The 21,497-nt window shown below is 42.2% G+C and overlaps 1 protein-coding gene across 2 annotated transcripts in view; it reads left to right on the top strand.

The window, feature by feature from the left end:
• The window catches only part of tinagl1 (tubulointerstitial nephritis antigen-like 1), a 516,891-nt gene that overhangs the window by 5,678 nt on the left and 489,716 nt on the right, over positions 1–21,497 (top strand). Inside the window, exons 3-12 of one of the 2 annotated variants that reach the window (XR_014592993.1) lie at positions 1,171–1,237; positions 6,863–6,955; positions 7,045–7,159; positions 9,580–9,706; positions 10,428–10,578; positions 10,681–10,867; positions 11,925–11,970; positions 12,663–12,786; positions 15,969–16,014; positions 16,150–18,836. Coding sequence is in view for 1 of the 2 variants with exons in the window: in XM_083899805.1 (XP_083755931.1) it covers positions 1,171–1,237; positions 6,863–6,955; positions 7,045–7,159; positions 9,580–9,706; positions 10,428–10,578; positions 10,681–10,867; positions 11,925–11,970; positions 12,663–12,786; positions 15,969–16,014; positions 16,150–16,317 (1,124 nt within the window). In the remaining variant the exon portion in view is untranslated. Of the gene's footprint in view, positions 1–1,170; positions 1,238–6,862; positions 6,956–7,044; positions 7,160–9,579; positions 9,707–10,427; positions 10,579–10,680; positions 10,868–11,924; positions 11,971–12,662; positions 12,787–15,968; positions 16,015–16,149; positions 19,144–21,497 lie in introns of those variants that run through there. The other variant, XM_083899805.1, reaches the window with a different exon arrangement.

The following is a 21,497-nucleotide window of genomic DNA, read 5'->3' as shown; positions in this document are numbered from 1 at the left end:
CTTCTTATTAACCCAGACAGGGGGAGGGATGAAAGGATGAATGGAGGTCAGGAGAAAGAATGCGGGCAATGCAGAGGGAGGGACAGACAGACAATGAAGGTGGGGGGTGGAGGTGCTGCAGGTATGTGTTCCCTGGGTGACAAGGCAGGAGGGATCATGAGGTGGGACACATGCACGCAAATGAGTGTTCAACACGAGCCTCATGATGGAATCAAAGGTTTTGACACTTAAGCAGAATACGTGACAGCGCTGCTGTCCAGTCACAGCTGGACTGGAGTTAAATATAGGAAAACAAAATGTGCTCCGTCAAAAAAAAAAAATATGTCAGAACCACCCGTTACGCGAAATCACATCGCTGACTGTCAGCTTAACAGTCTCCTGTATATAAATTACCTCTCCATAAAAAGTTTGAATTGTCCCACAATGCAGCTAAGCACTAAATGAGTTGTAATTGGCATGTTGAGACAGCTGTGTGGGGGAAAAATGGCTTTCAGAGTCGTAAATTACACTATCAGCTCAAATCCTCGCACCAGAGGTGAGGAGAACATACACATGCTGTAAATTTCCAGCTGTAAATTCCATATGAAATCCATACTCTTGACAGCCCCGGCTGCTGTTAATCAGCTCGTAGATGTGAGCCTGTCGCCAAGTCGGCAAGCAAGGATGAAAGCTCAAGCGCAGTTGTACGAATTTATTCAAAAGTTGCCACTGCTGACTAATGATGTTTGGTGCTGAATTATGATCATTACACACATTTGTCGCCCCTTTGGCTCCGTCTCATAGGAGAGGAAAAGTAGAGCGTAAGCTGGGTAAAGCATGACGAGGGCCTGGGAAGCTGGGATAGAAGCTAACACCACATTCCAACACTGGATTACTAGAGCTCAGAACTCCTTAGACCTCACATATTCTGTGTATACTCGTACACAGACCCAGGCATACCACACACACACACACACACTCTACAAGTTACTCTTAAGATGGTTAATTATAGAAGTAATTGAAGGACTATAACCTTTGTGTTTGCATTATATTAAATGTATTAAGCTTTATATGTAGGTCAGCTTCTCTTTGTATCATTTGTGGGTGAGTGTACTTCTGTGAGATTAGTTTTGTGATCTTTGTTATTCATCCACATGAGACTTATAGAACCCTGTCTTTGTCTCCTCTCAGGCAGCTGCGAAAGAAATGGAAACAGGTTCTTTTCAGGGCAAACATACAAAGAAAACTGCAATTTATGGTATGTAAACACTACTTTCTTTCTCTCTTAACTGCTTTAAATCCTGGGCTTTTCCCTCAAATGTCCCTTTAAGTTGCTCAAAGTTGAAAAAACAAAACAAAAAACCCTCTGTTTCAGTGTTTTACCCATCACGTGCTGTCAGTGTACTGGATCTGACACTTAACCCCAACCCTAACCCTCACCATTAGTAGATCCCCTTGTGTTTTCCCATCATATTTCGTCAAAGTTGCGATTGACTTAGAGGATTATGTTTTTAAAACCCATCTGAATGCCAAACCCAGCTGAAAAAGGGGGGGGAAAGGTGGGTGCACCCTGAACAGGTCGCCAGTTCACGGCAGGGCCAACATATAGAGATGAAAACAAAAACTGCACCTACGAACAATTCAGAGTATCCACTTAACCTCCACATGTTTTTGGATTTGTGGGAGGAAACTGGAGAACTGGTCGAAAACCCCCACACACACACACACATGCAGAGAACATACAACCAGGACTGGACCTCAGCTCAGACCGAGAGGCGACACCACAGTGCAAGAACCATGTGTTTATAATAATAAACAACTGATGGCTTTATTACTAGAAACAATAATGGCTTTAGGGAGCAATAACTTTTTTTTTTTTTTTTTTAAATCTGGAAATATACCAATTTTTATATTCACGCCTTGGGTAATCTCACTTTAATAATGACATGAACCGAACGCTGTACTTCCTTCATACTGTTGTAGCTTATGCAGATGCTGAACAGGAGAGAGTTCCTGAAACTATCCCAACTACAGTACACTCTTAGAAATAAGGGTTCCAAAAGGGTCCTTCTACAAGGGCCGAGGTTCTACCTGGAACCATTTCCTTCAGAAAAACGCTTTCGTTGGGAAAGGGTTTTTCAAGGGTTCTTGGTAGCACTAATGGTTCCAGTAAGAACCCTTTAAAACCCTTTTCCTGAATAAAGGGTTTTAAAGGGGTTCTTGGTGGAACCCTCCAAAAGGGTTCTCCTATGAGGACAAGCCGAAGAACCTTATATGGTTCTACTTAGCACTTTTATTTCTAAGAGTGTAGGGAATTACTGAAATGTTACTTTAGTTACTTTGAGTGCAAATCACTCCCAAATTATCATCCATGTTCCCACCTGAGAAACATCCTGGCTCCTTGAGTAGATCTCCTCAACAGGCTCACATTTGACCTTTTAAATAAACCACTGACTTTAAATTAAGAGGTTCTAAAAGCAGTTTTTTGGACAAGCTCTCAGTGACTCAGTGAGCTGGTTTGTATCTCCTCGGCCTTCTCCATCCTGAGGGTATCAGAGTCTGTGTCACTGTTGTCATTTTTCTGAATGGACAACCGTAAAGGTGACATTGCATAGATGTTGACAGACGTGGGACGAGGAGAGACGGAGGAGGTTATGAGAGTGTTGGCAGACCAAAAAAAACAAAGCAAAACTGAATTCCTCACCGCGATGGTTCCTCACATCCGTGTTATCAGATGTTCCTCAAAGACACTGTACATGAAAACGTGTGTGAACATGCACACTTGCGTGTTAATGTAAAGGTAATTACTAATCTATTTGTGTATGCGCCGTATATTTAGTTGCATGAGTGTGAGTGTTTGTCCCGACATGTCCATCTTAAACCAGTCTGACCTCACTGATCTCCAAATGATCCTCTTTAACCGTCCTCTTTAACTGGTTTGTCGGTTTGATCCAGGTCTGACTCTTTAACTGGACGGCTCAATTGGGTTTGACCTAAAGGGTGTGATGGGTTGTAGATAGGTGAGGATAAGTTGATTAATGGCAGGCCTCACATTTTTTCTGCAGGAAAGACTTTTATGGGGTATTGAGCAAACACCAGCGATGTGTTTAAAAATAACCCTGTGTTCCTGGTTAAAAAAAGAAGCATTTTTTGTGATAACTCCTCCTTTCTACACCAAACAAAAGAGTGTTTTGTGCGTACGCTCTCACACAGGCTTGTTAAGGCAATACACACGGACGCTTGAGAAATTGCACCACAACTATGGCACACAGGGAACAAAACACTCCCTTTTCCTGCACCCACTCTCCTCACTTATTCATTTCCCAGATGTGTGTCCTCCCTGGCTGGAGGAGGAAGACGAGGCTTCCGCTTTGATTCCAGGGACAGCTTTTCCTCTTCTCCCTCCAGTCACTCATTAGCAATGATGGAGGCCCCCACGCACACACTGCACTGTGCTATTTCTCAGCATGGTGACATTTCAAGACGGACAGAGGCAACAGCGACATTGCGCAAGTTAATTAAGACAGCTGCAAACACGGTTGGAGAATCACTGAAAACACAATCGCCTTCAAAAAAGTTATACAGCTTAAAAAACACTTCTTTATTAAGAATAAATACTCATTGTCCGTGCCCCTGTGTTGCTGCAGTCCATTCCATTCCATTATATGTCCAGGGTCATGCTGGTAGATGATGGGTCATCGTTGATCTAGAACCTCCCTGAGAGACCCGTCCACCAAGCGTGGCCCGACCAGGAGAAAAGCGGACAGTAACGCTCTCTCTGATCTACGGAAACGGAACACACAAGGCCCGAGACCCAGAAGGAGTTGCTTCTTGTCCCTGCCTCTGTGTTGCTGTTTAGACAAAAGCTTGCTTAGTCAGGTCTGATAGTATTTCCTGACGGTGCCTGTTTTCTGATGCAGAATACAAATAATAATACATCACACGGTTGGTGAAGTGGTTAGCACTCTTGCCTGGTCGGATTACATGTTCTCCCGTGTGTGGGGGTTTTCTCCAGGTTCTCTGGTTTCCTCCCACAGTCCAAAAACATGCAGATTTTGCCAATTAAGACACTCTAAATTGACCTTAGGTGTGAGTGTAAGTGTGAATGGTTGTTTGTCTCCATGTGGCCTGCTGTCCAGGGTCCGCCTTTCGCCCCTATGTCAACTGGCACAGCGGTTGAGAATGGATGGATGTTTCTGTTCACGAAGACCAAACAGATGCAGAGTAGTGATATCACCAACAAACAAAAAAAAAAATCACTGAACGTTATGCTTTGCAGCTTTTACACAATCATTACAAACGTTATCTTTCTGTACAGTATCATTACAGAAATAAGTGGGGTAAGCTCATATGTGAGAAGATGTGTCATGATAAGTTGGGCAGACTGTTGCTGTTTTAATGAGATCTCCAGCGTTTTCCTCCCCGAGGCTGTGTCGGCTTTCTGATAACATTTTTATCTCGTCCAAATCATCTGAAACGTGGCGCCGCCTGCTCGCACTAGCGCTCTCCTACAGGAGCAGCTACCTCAGCTGCCAATTGGCAGCAGCTCTGCTTCATCTCCTTGTACTGAACTTCAGATCGGACGGCAGACAACGCCACCTTGGACTTGGTGATTAGAGCACACACACACACAAATGGCTCCATTGCCTTGGCAGGTGTGTGTTGTCTCCTCAGTCAAGATGGTCTCTGTCTCCACAAAGAATGTGACAGGGATGTGAAACTAGGTTTCTCACTGTCAGATCTTGGATTTCATCCCCCTTGTTTCCATAAGTCTGACACTGTTTGTGTGCATGAGGGAGAGACCCCCAGATCTATTTCTGTGTGAATTTACGGTTTTGTTTTGACCCTCTGTCACCGAGCTGCACGCATTTGTTCCTGCGACTGAAGGGACTGAGGTCCTGGAGGTCAGAACAATCTTCTGTAGGAAAATTAGATGTAAAGATTCTAGTCCCTGGACAAACAGTCACACGTCTAAACTCTGCTATTGTGTTTATACAATGTGCATGTAGGTGTGTGTGTGTGTGTGTGTGTGTGTGTGAGCTTGAACATTGTCCTTGTGTCCCAGCAGGGAGGTGTGCAGTTTGACAAGTGATACAGACTCTAGGATGCAGTGTGACCGAAAAGGAATTTGGCCATTTTATCTTTGTGTGTGTGTGTGTGTACTTGAATTTATAACCTCTTTGGGACAATTTCTGGTGTAAAAACTGACCTTGTCAGGACCAGTAGTCCTCATGGAGACATGGAGGGATAATTACTGATCAGTTTAGGGCTAATATTTGAAATTGTGGATAGGCTAAGTTTAGGGTTAGACTGAGATAATATCGCTGTCAAAATGAATGGATGCAGAGTCAATGCAGAGTCTTAGCTCTGCTAGTAAGTATAGCTGTGTGAGCCTGTATGTGTGTGTGTAATGATCCTCCTGGAAAGGTTCCCTACTGTAAACATCATTTCTCAGGAACAGTAGACTTAGATAACAGTCTATACAAGTCTGCATGGGAAACACCCCTCATTCTTTTTCTCTCTGTGTTCGTTCTTACAATGATGGAAATCACACTGGCATCACGATACACACACAATATATTTTACTTTACTCAGTACATACTGTATTGTAGGTTCAGCAACTTTCTTTAACTAAGAGGTTTTGTTGAGTTAAATGTCAAAGACTTGCTGTTGGCAGTTTATTTTGTTGCATAATGGTCAGCCTTTAAGCCGAGTATCAGGGCTAAAACCAAATCCTGCAACAAACTAATATTCAGTTTTCCTATTTAAAAAAAAAAAAAATCACAATGGGAGGTTGAAATAGTTTGCTACCTTTGGACAGACCCAGGCTTGCAGTCTCTAGGGTTTATGCTAAGCTAGGAAAAATGACTATAGTGCGGGCATGAGAGTGGTGTTTCCTCATTTAACTTCTAAGAATGAAACAAAGGGTATTTCCCAAAATAGTAAATCTTCCTTGAAATAGTTGCAGCTCAGCATGACAATACAGTCATTTCTCTCAAATAAATAATGAAATAAGATGCGTTTTATAAAGGCCATGTATAATAAATGATCTCATAATTCTCTATGCATTTAGGTAATAGGAGTTCTATTGTCCATGCAGCTGCCTCTGAGAAAGGGTCATTGTACAAAAACAAGGGGATTTTGATGAAACCACACTTTATTGAGCAACATCTGAGATCATTTACTCTGAAGTATCGATGAGGGGTGAGCCGTAGTCGTGTGCACACAGGTTTTTATCAATGACAGTGACTCATCCGAGTGAGTCAAGATTCCCTCTCATACATGGTTTTGGTCAAGCCCAATTTTCTAGCGTTTGTAAATCCCTCCATCTGACCTCGTCATTTTCTTATACAATACACTTGAGATTTCTTTTATGTCCCTGCATTGCACACGCTCAGAGATTAAAGGGAGTTTAAGATGCAGTGGAGCCTGTAAAAGTTTGATCTCTGTCTTTATACTTAGATTTAAAATGTTTAGAATTGTTAAAGTATTCCTCCGTCTTAAAACTACAAAACAAACCTTCCCATGGGAACAAATGAAGGGACATTACTTGTAAGTTACACACCCACACATAATACACCAAAGTACATATCTGAACATTAATATCCTGCTTTTTCATCTTTATCACGTCTTCGTTCCCTCTGACTAAAAAAAGAACAGCATTCTGCAGCCATAAAAGGCTGAAAAGTTCCCTGGGACATTTTCCTTCTCTTTACTGAACGTCTTCCGAATTCATTGTCTTATTTGGGAATTCCACGGAACCTTGGCATATTTGTCTGAGATGGTCTTCCCACCTTAGCTTCTGACTTCACTGGAATTAGCATAAAGATGAGAATTGAAGCTGTTTCGTGATGTCTCATGTCCTTACTGTGTGTCTCTCCAGTACCTGTGGGACTACAGGGCGATGGGAGTGTGAGCAGAACGCCTGTCTCATGGATCCTGACATGATTTATCGAGTCAACAGAGGAAACTATGGGTAAGAGACACGCGCATAATCGCACACGTGTAAACACAAAATATGGATACAAATGGTGTTTTATTTTGTTCTTTTATGACACATTTCAGGTGGAAGGCAGCCAACTACAGTCAGTTGTCCGGCATGACTCTGGACGAGGGGATCCAGTACCGCTTGGGGACGCACAGACCCTCCAAGACCATCATGAACATGAATGAGATGCAGGTACGGGACAGTCTTCCTCCTTAAAAGGGGAATTATTTGGGGTTTTCAGGATTTGACCAAATTGTCTAAGACATTCTTCCCTCAAATTCCCTCAGGCCAGTCATGCTGTTGTGTAGCTGACCTTTGACATCTGCCCTCACTTTTAAAAGGTGGCAAGAGAAGATAAAATGTGACTTTACGTGTTGCTAGTTGCATAACCTCTCACACCCCTTTGACCCTGGATTTCACCGTAAACTTGCAAAAGGATTTTAAATTTTAATTAAAGATATTCCTGATGAACTCACATAATGAAACAAAATTGACCCTTTAACACCTAACCCTCAAAATCCATCTGGACTTTATTTTGCTTATTTGAACCATAAAAAGACCAGAAAATGTCCTGTAACTAAGTGTTTTTGGCCATTTTTTCCAGAATAACTTCCAATATCTTGAAGTTAACTACTGTTTTCACAATTTAAAATGAAGAAAAATAAAAAGGTTTATTTAGAAAAACACTGCAGTTGTACAAGTTTAACAGATTTTGCATATTAAATTTGAAATTTTAAAGGAGCATTATGTAATAAATCTAAATCAACTGGCCATAAAGTCCTCCTAATATGTCACAGAGACTCAGGAATAATGTTCATATAACAAACTGAACCAAAATATTTGCATAAAAAAAACATTTTGCAGACTGTAAATCATGTTTATGTTTCGAAACCATGTTTTGGCATTTGGCGCCACCTACCGCCGTCTACCAATCGTTGCAGTCAGTAGAGTCTCAGCTGCCGAGCAACCACGGGTTGCCAGTTACGCCTGATCTACAATGGCGGAGAAAAAAACCCCCAAAAGACCTCGGTATTTTGAATTTGAGTGTAGTAACCGTTTTTGGCCACATTCTTACATATGGCTTTATATACTTACTTTATTGTATAAAGCATATTTACAATAACATTTTTTGAGTCTCTCACTGTTTCTTTGTCTCTCATTGGGCAAAGACGCCAAAAAAATGAAAACTATGTACAGGTGTCTCTGGCGACAAAGATGCTGATTATCTGGCTTCTAGTACAAAACAGCACGAGTGTAATTTCCGTCATAACCACGCTTTGGCTTTGACGTGCAACTTCTCAGCTTTCAGAAACCGTTGGAGTAAATACTCTCTATGTGCTTTTCACCGGCCAGAAACTCAATAGAAAGAGGAGAAGGGTGTGTGTATGAAGGATAGTTGTGCAGGGTGTGAGTATGAGTGTGAAAAAAAAAAAAAGTTACTGTTTTGTTGTGGTTGTTCATGCTTCCTCTAAATCTGAGATGGCAGGTTTTATGATCTATTACCACACAAGCGAGTGTTGAAATCAAAACATTTTGTTTTACCTAATTATGGCGGCATGCTGGTATGCCATGGTGTTTCCGTCTGGAACCTCTGTCTGCTCTCAGCCACTCGGTCGGTCTTTGTTTACATTTCCACCCAGACAGATTACATAAGACGGAAACCAAAACACCACGCAGGGAGAAGATGGAGGGGATTGTGGCAGTGTCCTCTTCAGTCTGCACCTCCCCGCCCACTGCCCCCACACCCATCCCTTCATCTCTCCATCTATCCTTCCTCGCTTCCTTCTTTACGTCTCCTATGCAGCATTCCTCGACTTCTTCCACCTGAAAATGCTCAGCTTCTCCTCCTCCTTCCGCCGTGTGCGTGTCCCCGCCTGCAGCAGGGTCCGGATCAGAGCCTTATAGCCCATTCATAAATATTTCTCTCACTCTTTAGTTTCCTGTGTGTCTGCCGACTCCTGCGTAAGGGAAATGACTTCACACAGATGCTTCCAGTTCATTTATTATTGCAGCTTTTATCACTCCTACAGGTGTCTGACATGTTGGACTCTGACCCTCCACAACTGTAACTTTGTGAACATTTATGGTACATTCCTGAGTTATGCACGAGGTGGTGATCTGTTCCCTGAATACCTCACCGTTTAATCAGAGGAATGCACATCAGGCAGCCGGGCCTCTTAATGAGTGAGAGGAGAAGGATGTTGCACAGCGGCGTGTGCACCCGTTTCCACACAGATTAGGAGAGCATACGACTTGGAGAGGAGACTAATGGATTGAGCATGTTTGGCATCCGGGAAGCACCTTGGAATGAGTGTGCTCTGAGCACACCCTTGTACTAATTAAGAATTATCACCATAAAGGCCGAGGCCCTTCTGAATCCTATCAGTTGTGCATGAAATGGTCTTAAGGTTTTGTATCAAAGGTTCCATTATCAGAGATTTCTCCTAGGCTAAATAATCCTAATCATAATCCTAATCATTCCTGTCAGTTATGATAACTGCTTTTCCAAAGTATTATTCTCATGTTATTCTAGAGCAGTCTAGAGGGAACACACAGTAGCGATTAAGCTGTCAGGACGAGGACTATCATGAGACTTACTGCGTTTCTCTTAGATGAACATGGATCCACAGAGTGACCAACTGCCGTCCTACTTCAACTCGGCAGAGAAGTGGCCGGGGAAGATTCACGAGCCGCTGGACCAGGGCAACTGCGCTGCTTCGTGGGCTTTCTCCACTGCAGGTAGGACCGGAACGGGATTTACTATAGTAGGGAACGGTATGGAAAACATGGGGTACTATTACAAGACATGCTGAAACATAGAAACACACAGATGCTCCGTGCAGACGGAGAAGAAAGTTAGGAATGTGACAGCAACGCTGCAATTTTTCATGTTTTGTGTGAGTATTTTCTTCTCAGCTTCAGCTGAAAAGAATTTATGGGTGTGTAGTTTCCTCCTGATCAAAAAAAATGACATAACACAATTTAGCTTATTGAAGAATTAATATTACATATTATACTTTTTAATAATTTAAATCCTTATATTTGGGACTCTAGATGCCCTATCAGTTGGCAAAGTGTGGTCCTCCTCAGTCCTCCATAGTGCAGCACAGAGTTCTACACAAACTTCCAGCCTCAGAGGATTTCCTGTCCCTTAAGTTTGTTTGAATTTATTTTAAGGTGGACATTTAAGATGGACCTTAAGAGATACTACTTAACCGAGCGTTCTGAACAGGGCTGTTTTGGCAGGGTGATTGAACTGCTGTGGTGCTTCATCCTTAAGATATTTTGACCAAAGCATGTCACAGACATGTTCATTAGGACACCAGGGAACTAGGTTAACTTGGAGAAATAGGGTATTATGTCCCCTTTAAGAATTTAAAGAAGAAACATAATGATTACATGTGTTCACAAATATGTTTTGGCCTGTATAGTTTGTAATATACCCCATTGTTTTCACCAGCTGTGGCCTCGGACAGAATCTCCATCCAGTCAATGGGTCACATGACTCCTCAGCTGTCTCCCCAAAATCTTATTTCCTGTGACACGCGCAACCAGGGAGGCTGTGCTGGGGGGCGCATCGATGGAGCCTGGTGGTACCTCAGGCGCAGAGGGTAAAGCCTTTTCTTTTAAACGAACAACACGAGCAAAATCATCTTTATCCTCTTCTGATAATGCGTTGTGTTGATCCCGTCACCTCTCCTCTCTGTTCACAGAGTGGTGACAGAAGACTGTTACCCGTACGCCCCTCCTCAGCAAACACCAGCGGAGGTGGGACGCTGTATGATGCAAAGCCGCTTAGTTAGCCGGGGGAAGAGACAGGCCACGCAGCGCTGTCCCAACACAGTCAACTACCACAACGAAATCTACCAGTCCACACCGCCCTACAGGCTCTCCACCAATGTAAACACACACACACACACACACAAATGCAGATGCACACAAACTCATAAAAGGCGATCACATGTTACACATGTTAGGGAGCTCAGACATAATCTCTGAAGTGTTTCATGCACACTTCCTTCATACGTACTTGACTTTCTTGAGTATGTGGAATGTACAGGATTAAGTACACGACAGCACACACACTTGTATGTTGACCAGCTTTCATGGGGCCGGCTGGTGAAAGATATTGGATGAACATGGCAGTGATTTAATTTGACCAATTTTCAGACTGTACTTTAGACATCATGAATAATAATCATCATATTGATATCATTTCAAGTGCATCAGTGTATCTGGAATTAGATTTACATGTTTACCTTCTTATATCAAATAACTCGACTCTTTCTGCAGGTCAGTGCAAACTCTATTTGGAATTATAATATGATATCAATGCTACGCGATGAGTAAAATTGATAGAATTGGGCCTTGCAAAATTAAGAATCATGCAACCCTCCGGTGGAGGATAAGCGGCAGATAATGGGACGGATGCTTAATTTACTCTTTGTTCATCAGATAATATGTTCTTCTTCGTTTCCTTACTAAGCTTCTTCTTCAAAATGCAAAATACATGCTCTGGCTGGTTTGGTTTCGGGCTGTTTTAGAAACAGAAATTCTGACAGCAAGCAAGCTGAAGCAAGGTCCTTGTCAAAAATGAATATAAAAGGCTTATTTTACCATTTTTTTTCATACATCTATATTTGTAATTATTGTTCGAAGTCATTCCTACTTACAGCTGCTCCTTTACTCTCACCTACTGAGCTGCGGCCGACGTGTGGTTTTATCATTCCGCATCCGTCTGGGTTAAATTACAGATAATGCCTCTCAAAATCATTATAGTTTGTTGTTTTCTGTCACCCAACGTCCTGTGAAGTCAATAAGCCGAGCATTAAGGCCCGACTCGAGGTTTTATCATCACAGGTGGTGTCATCCTTCCCATTTCCCTGACATGTAACGATCTTTCTGTCCGTCTCTTTCTGCTCCGCCTATAAATTCTTCCTTCCGTCTTCTCTTTCAGGAAAAGGAGATTATGAAGGAGATCATGGATAATGGCCCCGTGCAAGGTAATGTGATGCCTTTTTGTGTGTTTCTTGTTTGTAAATCGTGTATAAATGCTAATGTTTTGCTCTCAGTGTGCGTTACTGCTTCCCCCACGGGACGCACAAATCTAGATTATGTGCAATTTAAAGCCTCATGACCTTGGATGATGTCATGCTTGACCTCATCACTCTGCGGGGTTTTGCCCAGGTTTTCAACTTTGACCTCGTCTGATGAGTCAAAAAAGATGGGTCGACATGTCAGTGTAGTCGATCTGCCTTTCCTTTACCAGCCCGCCTCTGTGTCTGCTGCCCATCTGGACCATTGTCAAATACAATTGACCAGAGCGCTCTCATGTTGTGTGTGCGTGCCTCTTATTTAGCAAGAATTGCTGGCTTCACATCAAGTTTCCTTTTTGTGTCTGACCCTTTTTTTTTATTACATCATGTATTTTCGTGCAAGTTTCATTTTCTCAGAAGCGAACACTGGATTTAGAGGCATTTTCTGAGCGTCATATCCAAAAGGATATTCCCTTTTAAGAAGGAAAAGGAAATCTGCATGGAAAAAACCCCACACACAATTAATTGTTTTTTGATTATTACAGTACATTTTTGAATCCCCCTTCAACAATAGATTCAACTGTGTGGAATGTCATATTGTGTGTGTAGGTGTGTGTTACATCCGCTCACTAATTCTCCCTGCCTGTTTGTTCTTACAGCGATTATGGAGGTCCACGAGGACTTCTTTGTCTATAAGAGTGGGATCTACAAGCACACTGATGTCAGCTTCACTAAACCTCCACAGTACCGCAAACATGGGACACACTCAGTCAGGATCACTGGGTAAGTTACCACTACTATTAACTCCTTTATATTATGGTTGTTTGAGTGGTTGCACATACTATACTTCTTCTATATCATTTGGCAAAAACAATCAGTTTCAACCTGTGACACAGTGATCACAGCATGCACGACGAGTAGAAGTTTCCCCTTTGCACAAACTCCCGATTAGACCCAACATAAACACACTGGGCTTTGAGATAGTGGTGGGATTTTACGACGTTGTCTTTCGTGATGAAACATTTTCTTCAGTCTGAGTAATCAGGCAGGAAAACACAGGAGTTACACAAACTTCACGCTTCACGTCTGGTTTCACTGCCGCTACATGCTCAGCAGTCGCCGTTTCAGCAGAAAATGTATTTGTTGAGGATGAATCAGATTTTAATTGAAGCAGCTGCTGCTCTTAGTCCTAATTCAAAGCTTTGTTTGCACGTGTGTTTGAACAAGATGGGCCGAGAGCGTTCGTGTAGATACGCTTCCCCTCCGGGTCTATTGCTCTCACAGACACACCTTTGGCTACACTCCCCCGTCTGCCCTCGACTCCTTTATCTCGTAAGAATGGCGACCACAAATATGCAGGCGGGCAGACGGCTGACACACCTGGATTACATTCCCCCACCCTCTTTGTCTCATTTCCCACCCTGTCTCCATCACTCTCCTGCCACGACTGCCGGCTGCCTTATTACTGACCGACCGCCCTGCTGCTGGCTACTCTCGCTTTCCTTCGTGCATACAGGTAGTTGTTTGCGGCAGTTTTTACGTGCTGTGTGGAGAGCAGCACGAGGCCGGAGGTTCTGACCTGTGGAAAGTTGTAACTTTCCTTTTTTTCTATGACAGAAACACAGGACAGGGCACCCAGCTGTTTTTGTGAGTTAAGGGAGTTCAATGATATGTTCCTGCTCACTGGCCGCCACTTTCCAAATCAGTGAAATAAGCAGCTACCTTGTAATGGGTCCGTTGTGGAGGCTGAGGAATGTGTGTGTGAGAGAATCCGACTGCACATGGATACATAGATGGATGTTAAAGCTTTTCCCAGACAGCTGAGTTCAGCACTATGATAAAATCAGTCTCTCTGGTTTTGTCTGGCCATAAATGAAGACATAATATAGCCTGTTGAGGAGGGATCCTCAGCTTTTCCTGTACTTTTGTGTGCCCGTCTTCATATACTTTCATCATGTATAGACATGTATATGATAACCGTTCGTTCCTCTAACCCATATTTAGCCGGTATAAATCACATTCCTGCCCTGAGATGTCTTGTTGGGGTGCTGTGCACATGTTTGCTTACCATTCTCGTGTCAGGATCCCACTCCGTGGACTGTAATTACACCTCACCCTATATAAATACAAACCATTTACCCAGCTTCCCTGAAGGTGTCCTGCTTTTTTATCACCTTTTACTGATTCTTCACCGGTCACTGTGTGAGTGGATGTGGACGGAGCATCTGTCATTGGTGTGGGCACGGATGGAGTGAAGCTCGAACCTGCCAGCCACAACTATCAGTATGTCTACATAGGCCAAATCCCATCGCGATACGTTCCTTTAAGCCAGGGCCTGGGAAAGTTTGTGGAAAGAGCATTGAGGTCCACTGTGGTGGAAAGGTCTTTGTCTGGGCTGCTGATTCTGACCGCACCAGACAGAAAGAAGGGATCAGTGCCCCGGAGAGGAGGTCAGGGGGTTGGTTGAGGGCCGGTGGGGTGAGGCGGGGCACATGGGCACAGCAGTATGCCCATCATTGTCCCCCGACTGAGCAAGTGAGCTGATTGGAGGCTTGATTAGAGTTCAGCAGTGGTCCAACTCTGTCTGTAAGAAGACAGACAGGAAGGCATGCAGAGCTTTACATGCACACACATATAAACTACCGTCAAAAGATTTGGGGTCACTTAGAAATTTCCTTATTTTCAAAGGAAAAGCACTTTTTTCAATGAATATAACATTAAATTAATCAGAAATACACTCTATACATTGTTAATGTAGTAAACGACTATTCTAGCTGCAAACGTCTGTTTTTTAATGGAATATGTACATAGGTGTATAGAAGCCCATTTCCAGCAACCATCTCTCCAGTGTTCTAATGGTACATTGTGTTTGCTAATCGCGTTAGAAGGCTATTGGATGATTAGAAAACCCTTGTGCAATTATGTTGAATGTCTTGGCTATATTTTCTATTCATTTTGTGTGACTTTTAATGGAAAACCTGGAAAAATGGTATAGGTGACCCCAAACTTTGTGTACACGATATGACACAAATCACATCTCTCTGGTCTTTGTCGGATTATAATGAGGATCTGATGAGTACACAACTGTCTCTAAGGTGTCTCTTTGTGGTTAATGTCACGTCTCCAGTTGAGGAAACTCTATACTAATAAATTCACGTGCTGATAGAAGGCTGGCACTATCTGTGAGGGCTGTGGTGGTAGACGACAGAGTTGGTGGAGTCTGAGACCTGCCACTTTGTTTCCCAGCATTCCTCTCCTCCATAAAAGATAACAAGTGGTACGCACTGGGTCTCTCTTGGGACATGAAAGGCTCAGAGTGCAAAAACAGGATGGGAATAAGCTTTGGGAGAATGTTTTAATCATAACTAGCAGAAACTGTGTGCGTCTAAAGGTTGGCAGACAAGGCGGCTAGGCTAAAATGAAAGTGCAAAAGCGTGATGGAAATTCATGGGCCTTTGCCAGGTTTTTCCTGAGAACAAAGCTGCTGGAAAAGCGAGATGGACAAGATAAGCGTCCGCGTTCAGATTGACATGTTTGTGTGTTTTTCATCACTGGTTGGTTGTGTTGTCTATGCTTATATTGATGGGGCAGAGGGTGTGTTTGCTTCCTCGTAACCTTCCGTCCACTTCCTGATTCCCGTGAGCATGGAAATAGCAGAGGAAAAGGAGAATTCTTTGGATTGGATACATGTAGGAGTGGAACGAGGTGGTGACCAGCCATAAATACTCTGTTTTCAGGATGTTTTTAACTTGATGAAACATAACTTTTCCCCCACTTGAACACTATTTAAACCCCTTCCTGGATTCTTTATTAATACTACCAAGTGCTTCCACGGGATCACATTCCATAGAAATGTTCAGACAGCATGTCTGTTGGAAATCATACACTTATTCACCTTTTAACTGTCGCCCTGCAACTCTGACACAGCTGTTGAGTAACAACATTTTCTACTTTTTTTGCACCAGGTGGGGAGAGGATAAACACTTTGATGGGACATCAAGAAAGTATTGGGTAAGCCCTGTTTTGAAACACATGATTTTACAAAAATGTACTTGCAACACTATTAAAAATCATCCCTCAAAAGTTGCTTTTGCCATATCAGAAAACGTGAAAGCTGTCAAAACCTAATCACAATCTATGCTCCAGATCGCTGCCAACTCGTGGGGGAAGAACTGGGGAGAGGACGGCTACTTCCGCATCGCTCGCGGCGAGAACGAGTGTGAGATTGAAGCGTTTGTAATTGGAGTGTGGGGCAGGATCGCGATGGAGGACATGCACAAACACCACCACCACCATCGTCGCCGACACATTTAGGAACGTGACAGATTGTTGTTTTTAGCCCACGTATCGTAGGGTGTTTGCCCCAGAGGAGAATCACAGCAAGAGTCTGAAAGCATCATCATATTCCCTTGTCCACTGAAATGACTCCGGCAGCCACAAAACCAACAACAGAGCCCCGGATTGTTCTCCTTTTTCACCTTACTTAAAGGTGCATTATGTAATAAATCTAAATCAACTGGCCATAAAATCCTCCTAATATGTCACAGAGACTCAGTAATAATGTTCATATAACAAACTGAACTCACCAACAACAACAGTACAGACAAAATATTTGCATCAAAAAAAAATATTTTGCAGACTGTAAATCATGTTTATGTTTTGAAATCATGTTTTGGCATGTGGCGCCACCTACCGCCGTCTACCAATCATTGCAGTCAGTAGAGTCTCAGCTGCTGAGCAACCACTGGTTGCCAGTTACGTCAGAAAACGAAACCTAAAAGACCTCGGTATTTTGAATTTGAATGTAGTAACCGTTTTTGGCCACATTCTTACGTATGGCGCCTTTAAATATGGGGATTAATATAATTCCCTCCCTCTCCTCAGTTTTAACCATTTTAAGAGGGCGACCTCTCCAGCAACTTAAGGTCTATGTCACCAAAGACAATGAAAAAAAAAACAAGCAAAATCGCTTTTATGTTTCCTTGCAGTAAAACACCTCAGGTACCAACTGTTCCAAAGACCACACATCCCACAATCCTCAGTAATATCAGGTGAAGACGCGGAGTTAGGGTTTCAAGTGTCAATGTGAACCTTTACTTTTCTGTAGCTTTAAATCCATGATCCAGTCATAGAAGGACAGAGAACAGGAAATCTTAGAGTCCGATTATCAGACATCAGACCCCCTCAGAGTGTCACACACCCACAGCTCAACCTCGTAAACACAATAACATCTCATAGATGCTCTCGGTGACATTCACCTGTCAGCCATACATGGTCACCGTTGGGTTTAGTCGCTCAGTCCCAGAGAGTTAGCAGCTGCAGGGGAAAGAGATCCTCACACATTCCAGTAAAAACAAGACAAATCCAACGCTGGAAACGTGAGCTGACGCGCGAGTGTCACATCACCAACGTTTCTGGGGAACTGTCAAGTCGACTGACACTGACTGACAATTAGCAATTGTCAAATGCCAAGAATTGTGATGTAATAATGTAACAGGTTAAACCTTGACCTTACAGTGTCACTGGATATGTTTCTTCGATTTAAGACTGCAGGTGAATTCATTTATTTTCAGCCAAGATACTGTCGATAAAAATAAGAGAGATATAAATGCTGCCATTCCTGACCCTGAACATCTTATTTAAGAAATTAAATTGAAGAAAAATCAGCATTTTCCAGCATTTCAGTAGGTAAGAATATACAGGAAATAGAGTTGTTTAGACCACTAAGAAAAAACAAATTTTTGTATACTTGTCTTACATTGCTTTCATTTGTTTTGTATACACTGTTACAATTTTGAGCTAAATATGTTTTTTTGCAGTTATATTTTTAAAGTTTTATTTTAATACAATGTACTGTATTTAGTGACTGTCATAACACATGCATCACGTGGCTGATTTTCTGCTCGTACACAGCTGTAAATTGTAATTGGCGGGGGGTCCATGCATAAGTCTTAAGTTTGATGCATTTCATATGAAGCCACTTCTCACTAATGCTGAAACACCAACTCACACAGGTTCCATATAAGCTGTTCTGCATGTTTCTTTATATTCTGCTGGGAATTTAACATGTTCCAACTTCTCAGCCCTGGGCTTGTTGTTGCTACGGTGTCATAGCTCTTTGTGATGTCAGGGTTGAGGGATTTTTCTGATCCTTTTCAAACACGGCCTCACTTAAAAAGAAAAAACCATAGAGTATTATTACACCTCACCTTCAATTACATCGGTGAGTGTCATTCAAGTGTAACTTGAAAAGGATGCTATATTTCTTTATTATTATTATCAGGATCTTGTGATCTCTTTTCAAGGCATGGATCAGTAGATGGACTTAAAAGCAAAGAGAACATGCCTGGATGGACACACAGTTTGCTGGAGGGAGATCAGACGTTGTTTCGTTACATGCTCTCGTGTAATGGACTGAATGTATGGTTTAAGTGTTCACTTTGAAATAAGCAGTGGTATTAAAGAAACATGAACGGCAACTCGACCTAAGATTCACAGCAGCGTTGGCAATACCCGGAGAACAATGTGAGATTATTTATGTTTTTATTTGCTCGTTGCATTTAGCGTCATTGACATTAATTTATACAGGAGTGGCATCATTGTGAGATGACTGAGTTCTATATTTAGTTCTATTAGCGGACCGCGGTTCCCTACATGCACCTTAGGACCAAGATGATCCTTCGGCCTTTTTAAGTCTGTCGCCTGAGGTCATTTTAGCAGTGAGAGGGTTTTGAGAAAGAGAAGCAGACTCTGACCAAAGCTGGAAACATTTCATTTTGATTGTGCAGAGATAATAACATGTATTTTGCTTACATTATGGATTTCAACATAAGGTTTAAATAGAACTAGTAATACTTTTTTTTTTTGCAAACTCCTATCCATAGAAAATGAGCCAAACACTTCTCTCCAACTACACCTCTAAACACAGTTGTATCACACATCCACAGATAAGTTGTGTATTTTATGTAAAATGTATACCACTTAGTCGACATGTAGACTTTATTTATGATCCGATCAGATGTGTAAATGACATACCTTTTTATTCTTATCTTTTTTCCCCCGTTTACCCGTGCAATTTTGTTTTCCTGTCTTGTGTATTGTGTGCACTAAATGCATTACCACATTAGCGTTCACCTGTGCAGCACAATAAAGTCTTTCCAAAAATTGCCTGGGTTGTCTTTTTGCATTTATAGAGAGGGCGAAGTTATGAGGAAAAAAAATGTTGTTAGAATTCAGATTTATTTTAGACGAGGTGTGTGGTTTTCAGGAATGTTTGGGATCAGTCAGTCACAAGTGGAGAGACTGGAGAGCGTTCAGGGAGAAGAGGCTGGGGTAGGATGTGTTTTTCCAAGGATATGCTGTGTCGGCGTAATTTTGCAGTACTAAATTTTCCAGTACAACATTGATTGGTGAAAGACCAATATTTTTTGTAGCATAATAATACTCTGTGTACATTATATATTGTTTCTCAGCACAAAACTATAAGATCCTGAATTAATCTTTGATTTCTTTACGTGTTTGTGCCTCCGTGTCCCACCAACACACCTGGCTGCACATCTGCCTCAGAGAGGGACAGTGTTGTTTGAAGGGTGAAAAATTGCAGGTCTTTAAAAATTAGCCACTTTAAGCAAACAGCTTCTGTCAGTGAAAAAATACCAGTTGTTGTGCAATTTGTCTAAACAGGAGTGTGAGCAGTGACCTTAACCTTGCATTCCTGAGTTTAATATTTCATCTATTAAACCTTTCAATGAATTTTGAGTTACTCTTGAGTTACTCTTCAACTTTAAGTACACACTGGGACCAACGCTACATTCTTTAAACTAAAGCAACAGAGGAGACGTGCAGCTGAGGCGATCACTCTGTGTAAAGATAATAGTGCATGTGTACAAAATATCTCACACTGTACCTCTTTATGTTTGTTGTGTAAACTGCATTATGTTGTCAGGTAAAACACGCAGCAATTAAAATACACGGCTAATAATTGACGAGCCTATTTTGGGCAAAGCAGTATTTAAGGGCTTATCAAATACTTGGGATGGTATTTTTGTCATTTCTCAATGATCCTACGTGTTCAAAAATGCTGTGTTGAAATGTTTATACTAACTTGGATGCATAAAAGGTCTTGTGACTGTAACTATCAAGGGTCAAGCGTTATGGTCTTATGCTTCTGGAAACAGCTTGTGAACAGGCAACTTCTTGGGGCCCCGAGCCGATAGGGGGCCCCCGACACTCGGAGCCTGAGGGCTGTTTTTACTGAAATGTGCAGTGACCAGCCGCCTCCCCGTCCCCCTTAAAAAACAATGGCCGATTTGCAATGACATCTCAGTAGGAAACCTCCCTAAAGGGGCCCCACCTCACTTTAACCTGTGTAAAATTAGCGTTCTGCAAGTTGGAAAATGAAGAGGATTATTTACAGTGTAATGCATATCTTTTTTACTCAGTTTATATATGTTTTTTTTCAGTTATTTACAGTATTTCATTGTTCCATATATTTATAATGTGGGTTCTTTACAGTGTAATGTATTTTTTTTACTAAGTTTATTAAAAGCTATTTACAGTATTTTATTGTTCTTTACATTTATATTTTCACATACTTTTTAATTACATAAAAAGTTTCTCGTGACATTTTTGTTGGTGTCAAATTATTTGTAACATAATGGTGATGAACACTGGTTGGAAGGAAGGGCCCCCCTGGGAATTTTTCCCTAGGGCCCCTACAGATTCTAGAATCGCCTCTGTCTGGAAGGTGAACAAGGGTGGACTATAGAAGAGTCTGGAGAAATGATTTGGGAATATTAGAGCTTATCACTTCATTGCAGCCACAGGGCCAGTCATGGAAACTTGGATCAAGGGGTCTGTCCCGAGACTGTTTACATTTCTTTCATTGTTTCTGCGTCACCAAGTAGCCAAAGCATTCATTACCTCAGCAGCTACTGCTCTTGTGTGTGTGTGTGTGTGTGTGTGTGTGTGTGTGTGTGTGTGTGTGTGTGTGTCCTCCAGATGAGGATTAATAGATGCATACCAAGGAAAAGGAGGAAGCAGTTATTAAAGATGGAGGAGGTGGAACAATCAGAGCCTGGAGACCCCACCCTGTATTGTACCCCGGTCCAGGAACACGATCTTCTTCTCAGGTTCTCTCCTGCCTCATGAGGCCTATCACACACACTGCCATAATACTGTATATTCCCTAGCTCTTTACATTACACCTCACCATCAGACACCCAAACCTGACTGTAACAGAAAGCCTCGACCCGATCCTTTTGAAGCTGTGTCGCAAAGTTGAGACCGGGACAAACATGTCTATAATTCAGTGTACTGTACACAGAGGATGTCAACAAACGTTGTTGTGAACGTTCAAGCGTGGAAACTTGGAAGCTGGAACTATTTCCCGTAAACAACAACCTAATAAAAACATATTAGTTTGGGGGAAGCCTAGTCAGATGTTCTGAGGCAGGGCCAAAACACATATTGTAGCTTCAGGGGCAACCCTGAGA

This window comes from Microchirus variegatus (genome assembly GCF_963457635.1).
Source record: "Microchirus variegatus genome assembly, chromosome: 13".
NCBI classification, from domain to species: Eukaryota; Metazoa; Chordata; class Actinopteri; order Pleuronectiformes; family Soleidae; genus Microchirus; species Microchirus variegatus.
This window is presented reverse-complemented; position numbering and strand designations above follow the sequence as displayed.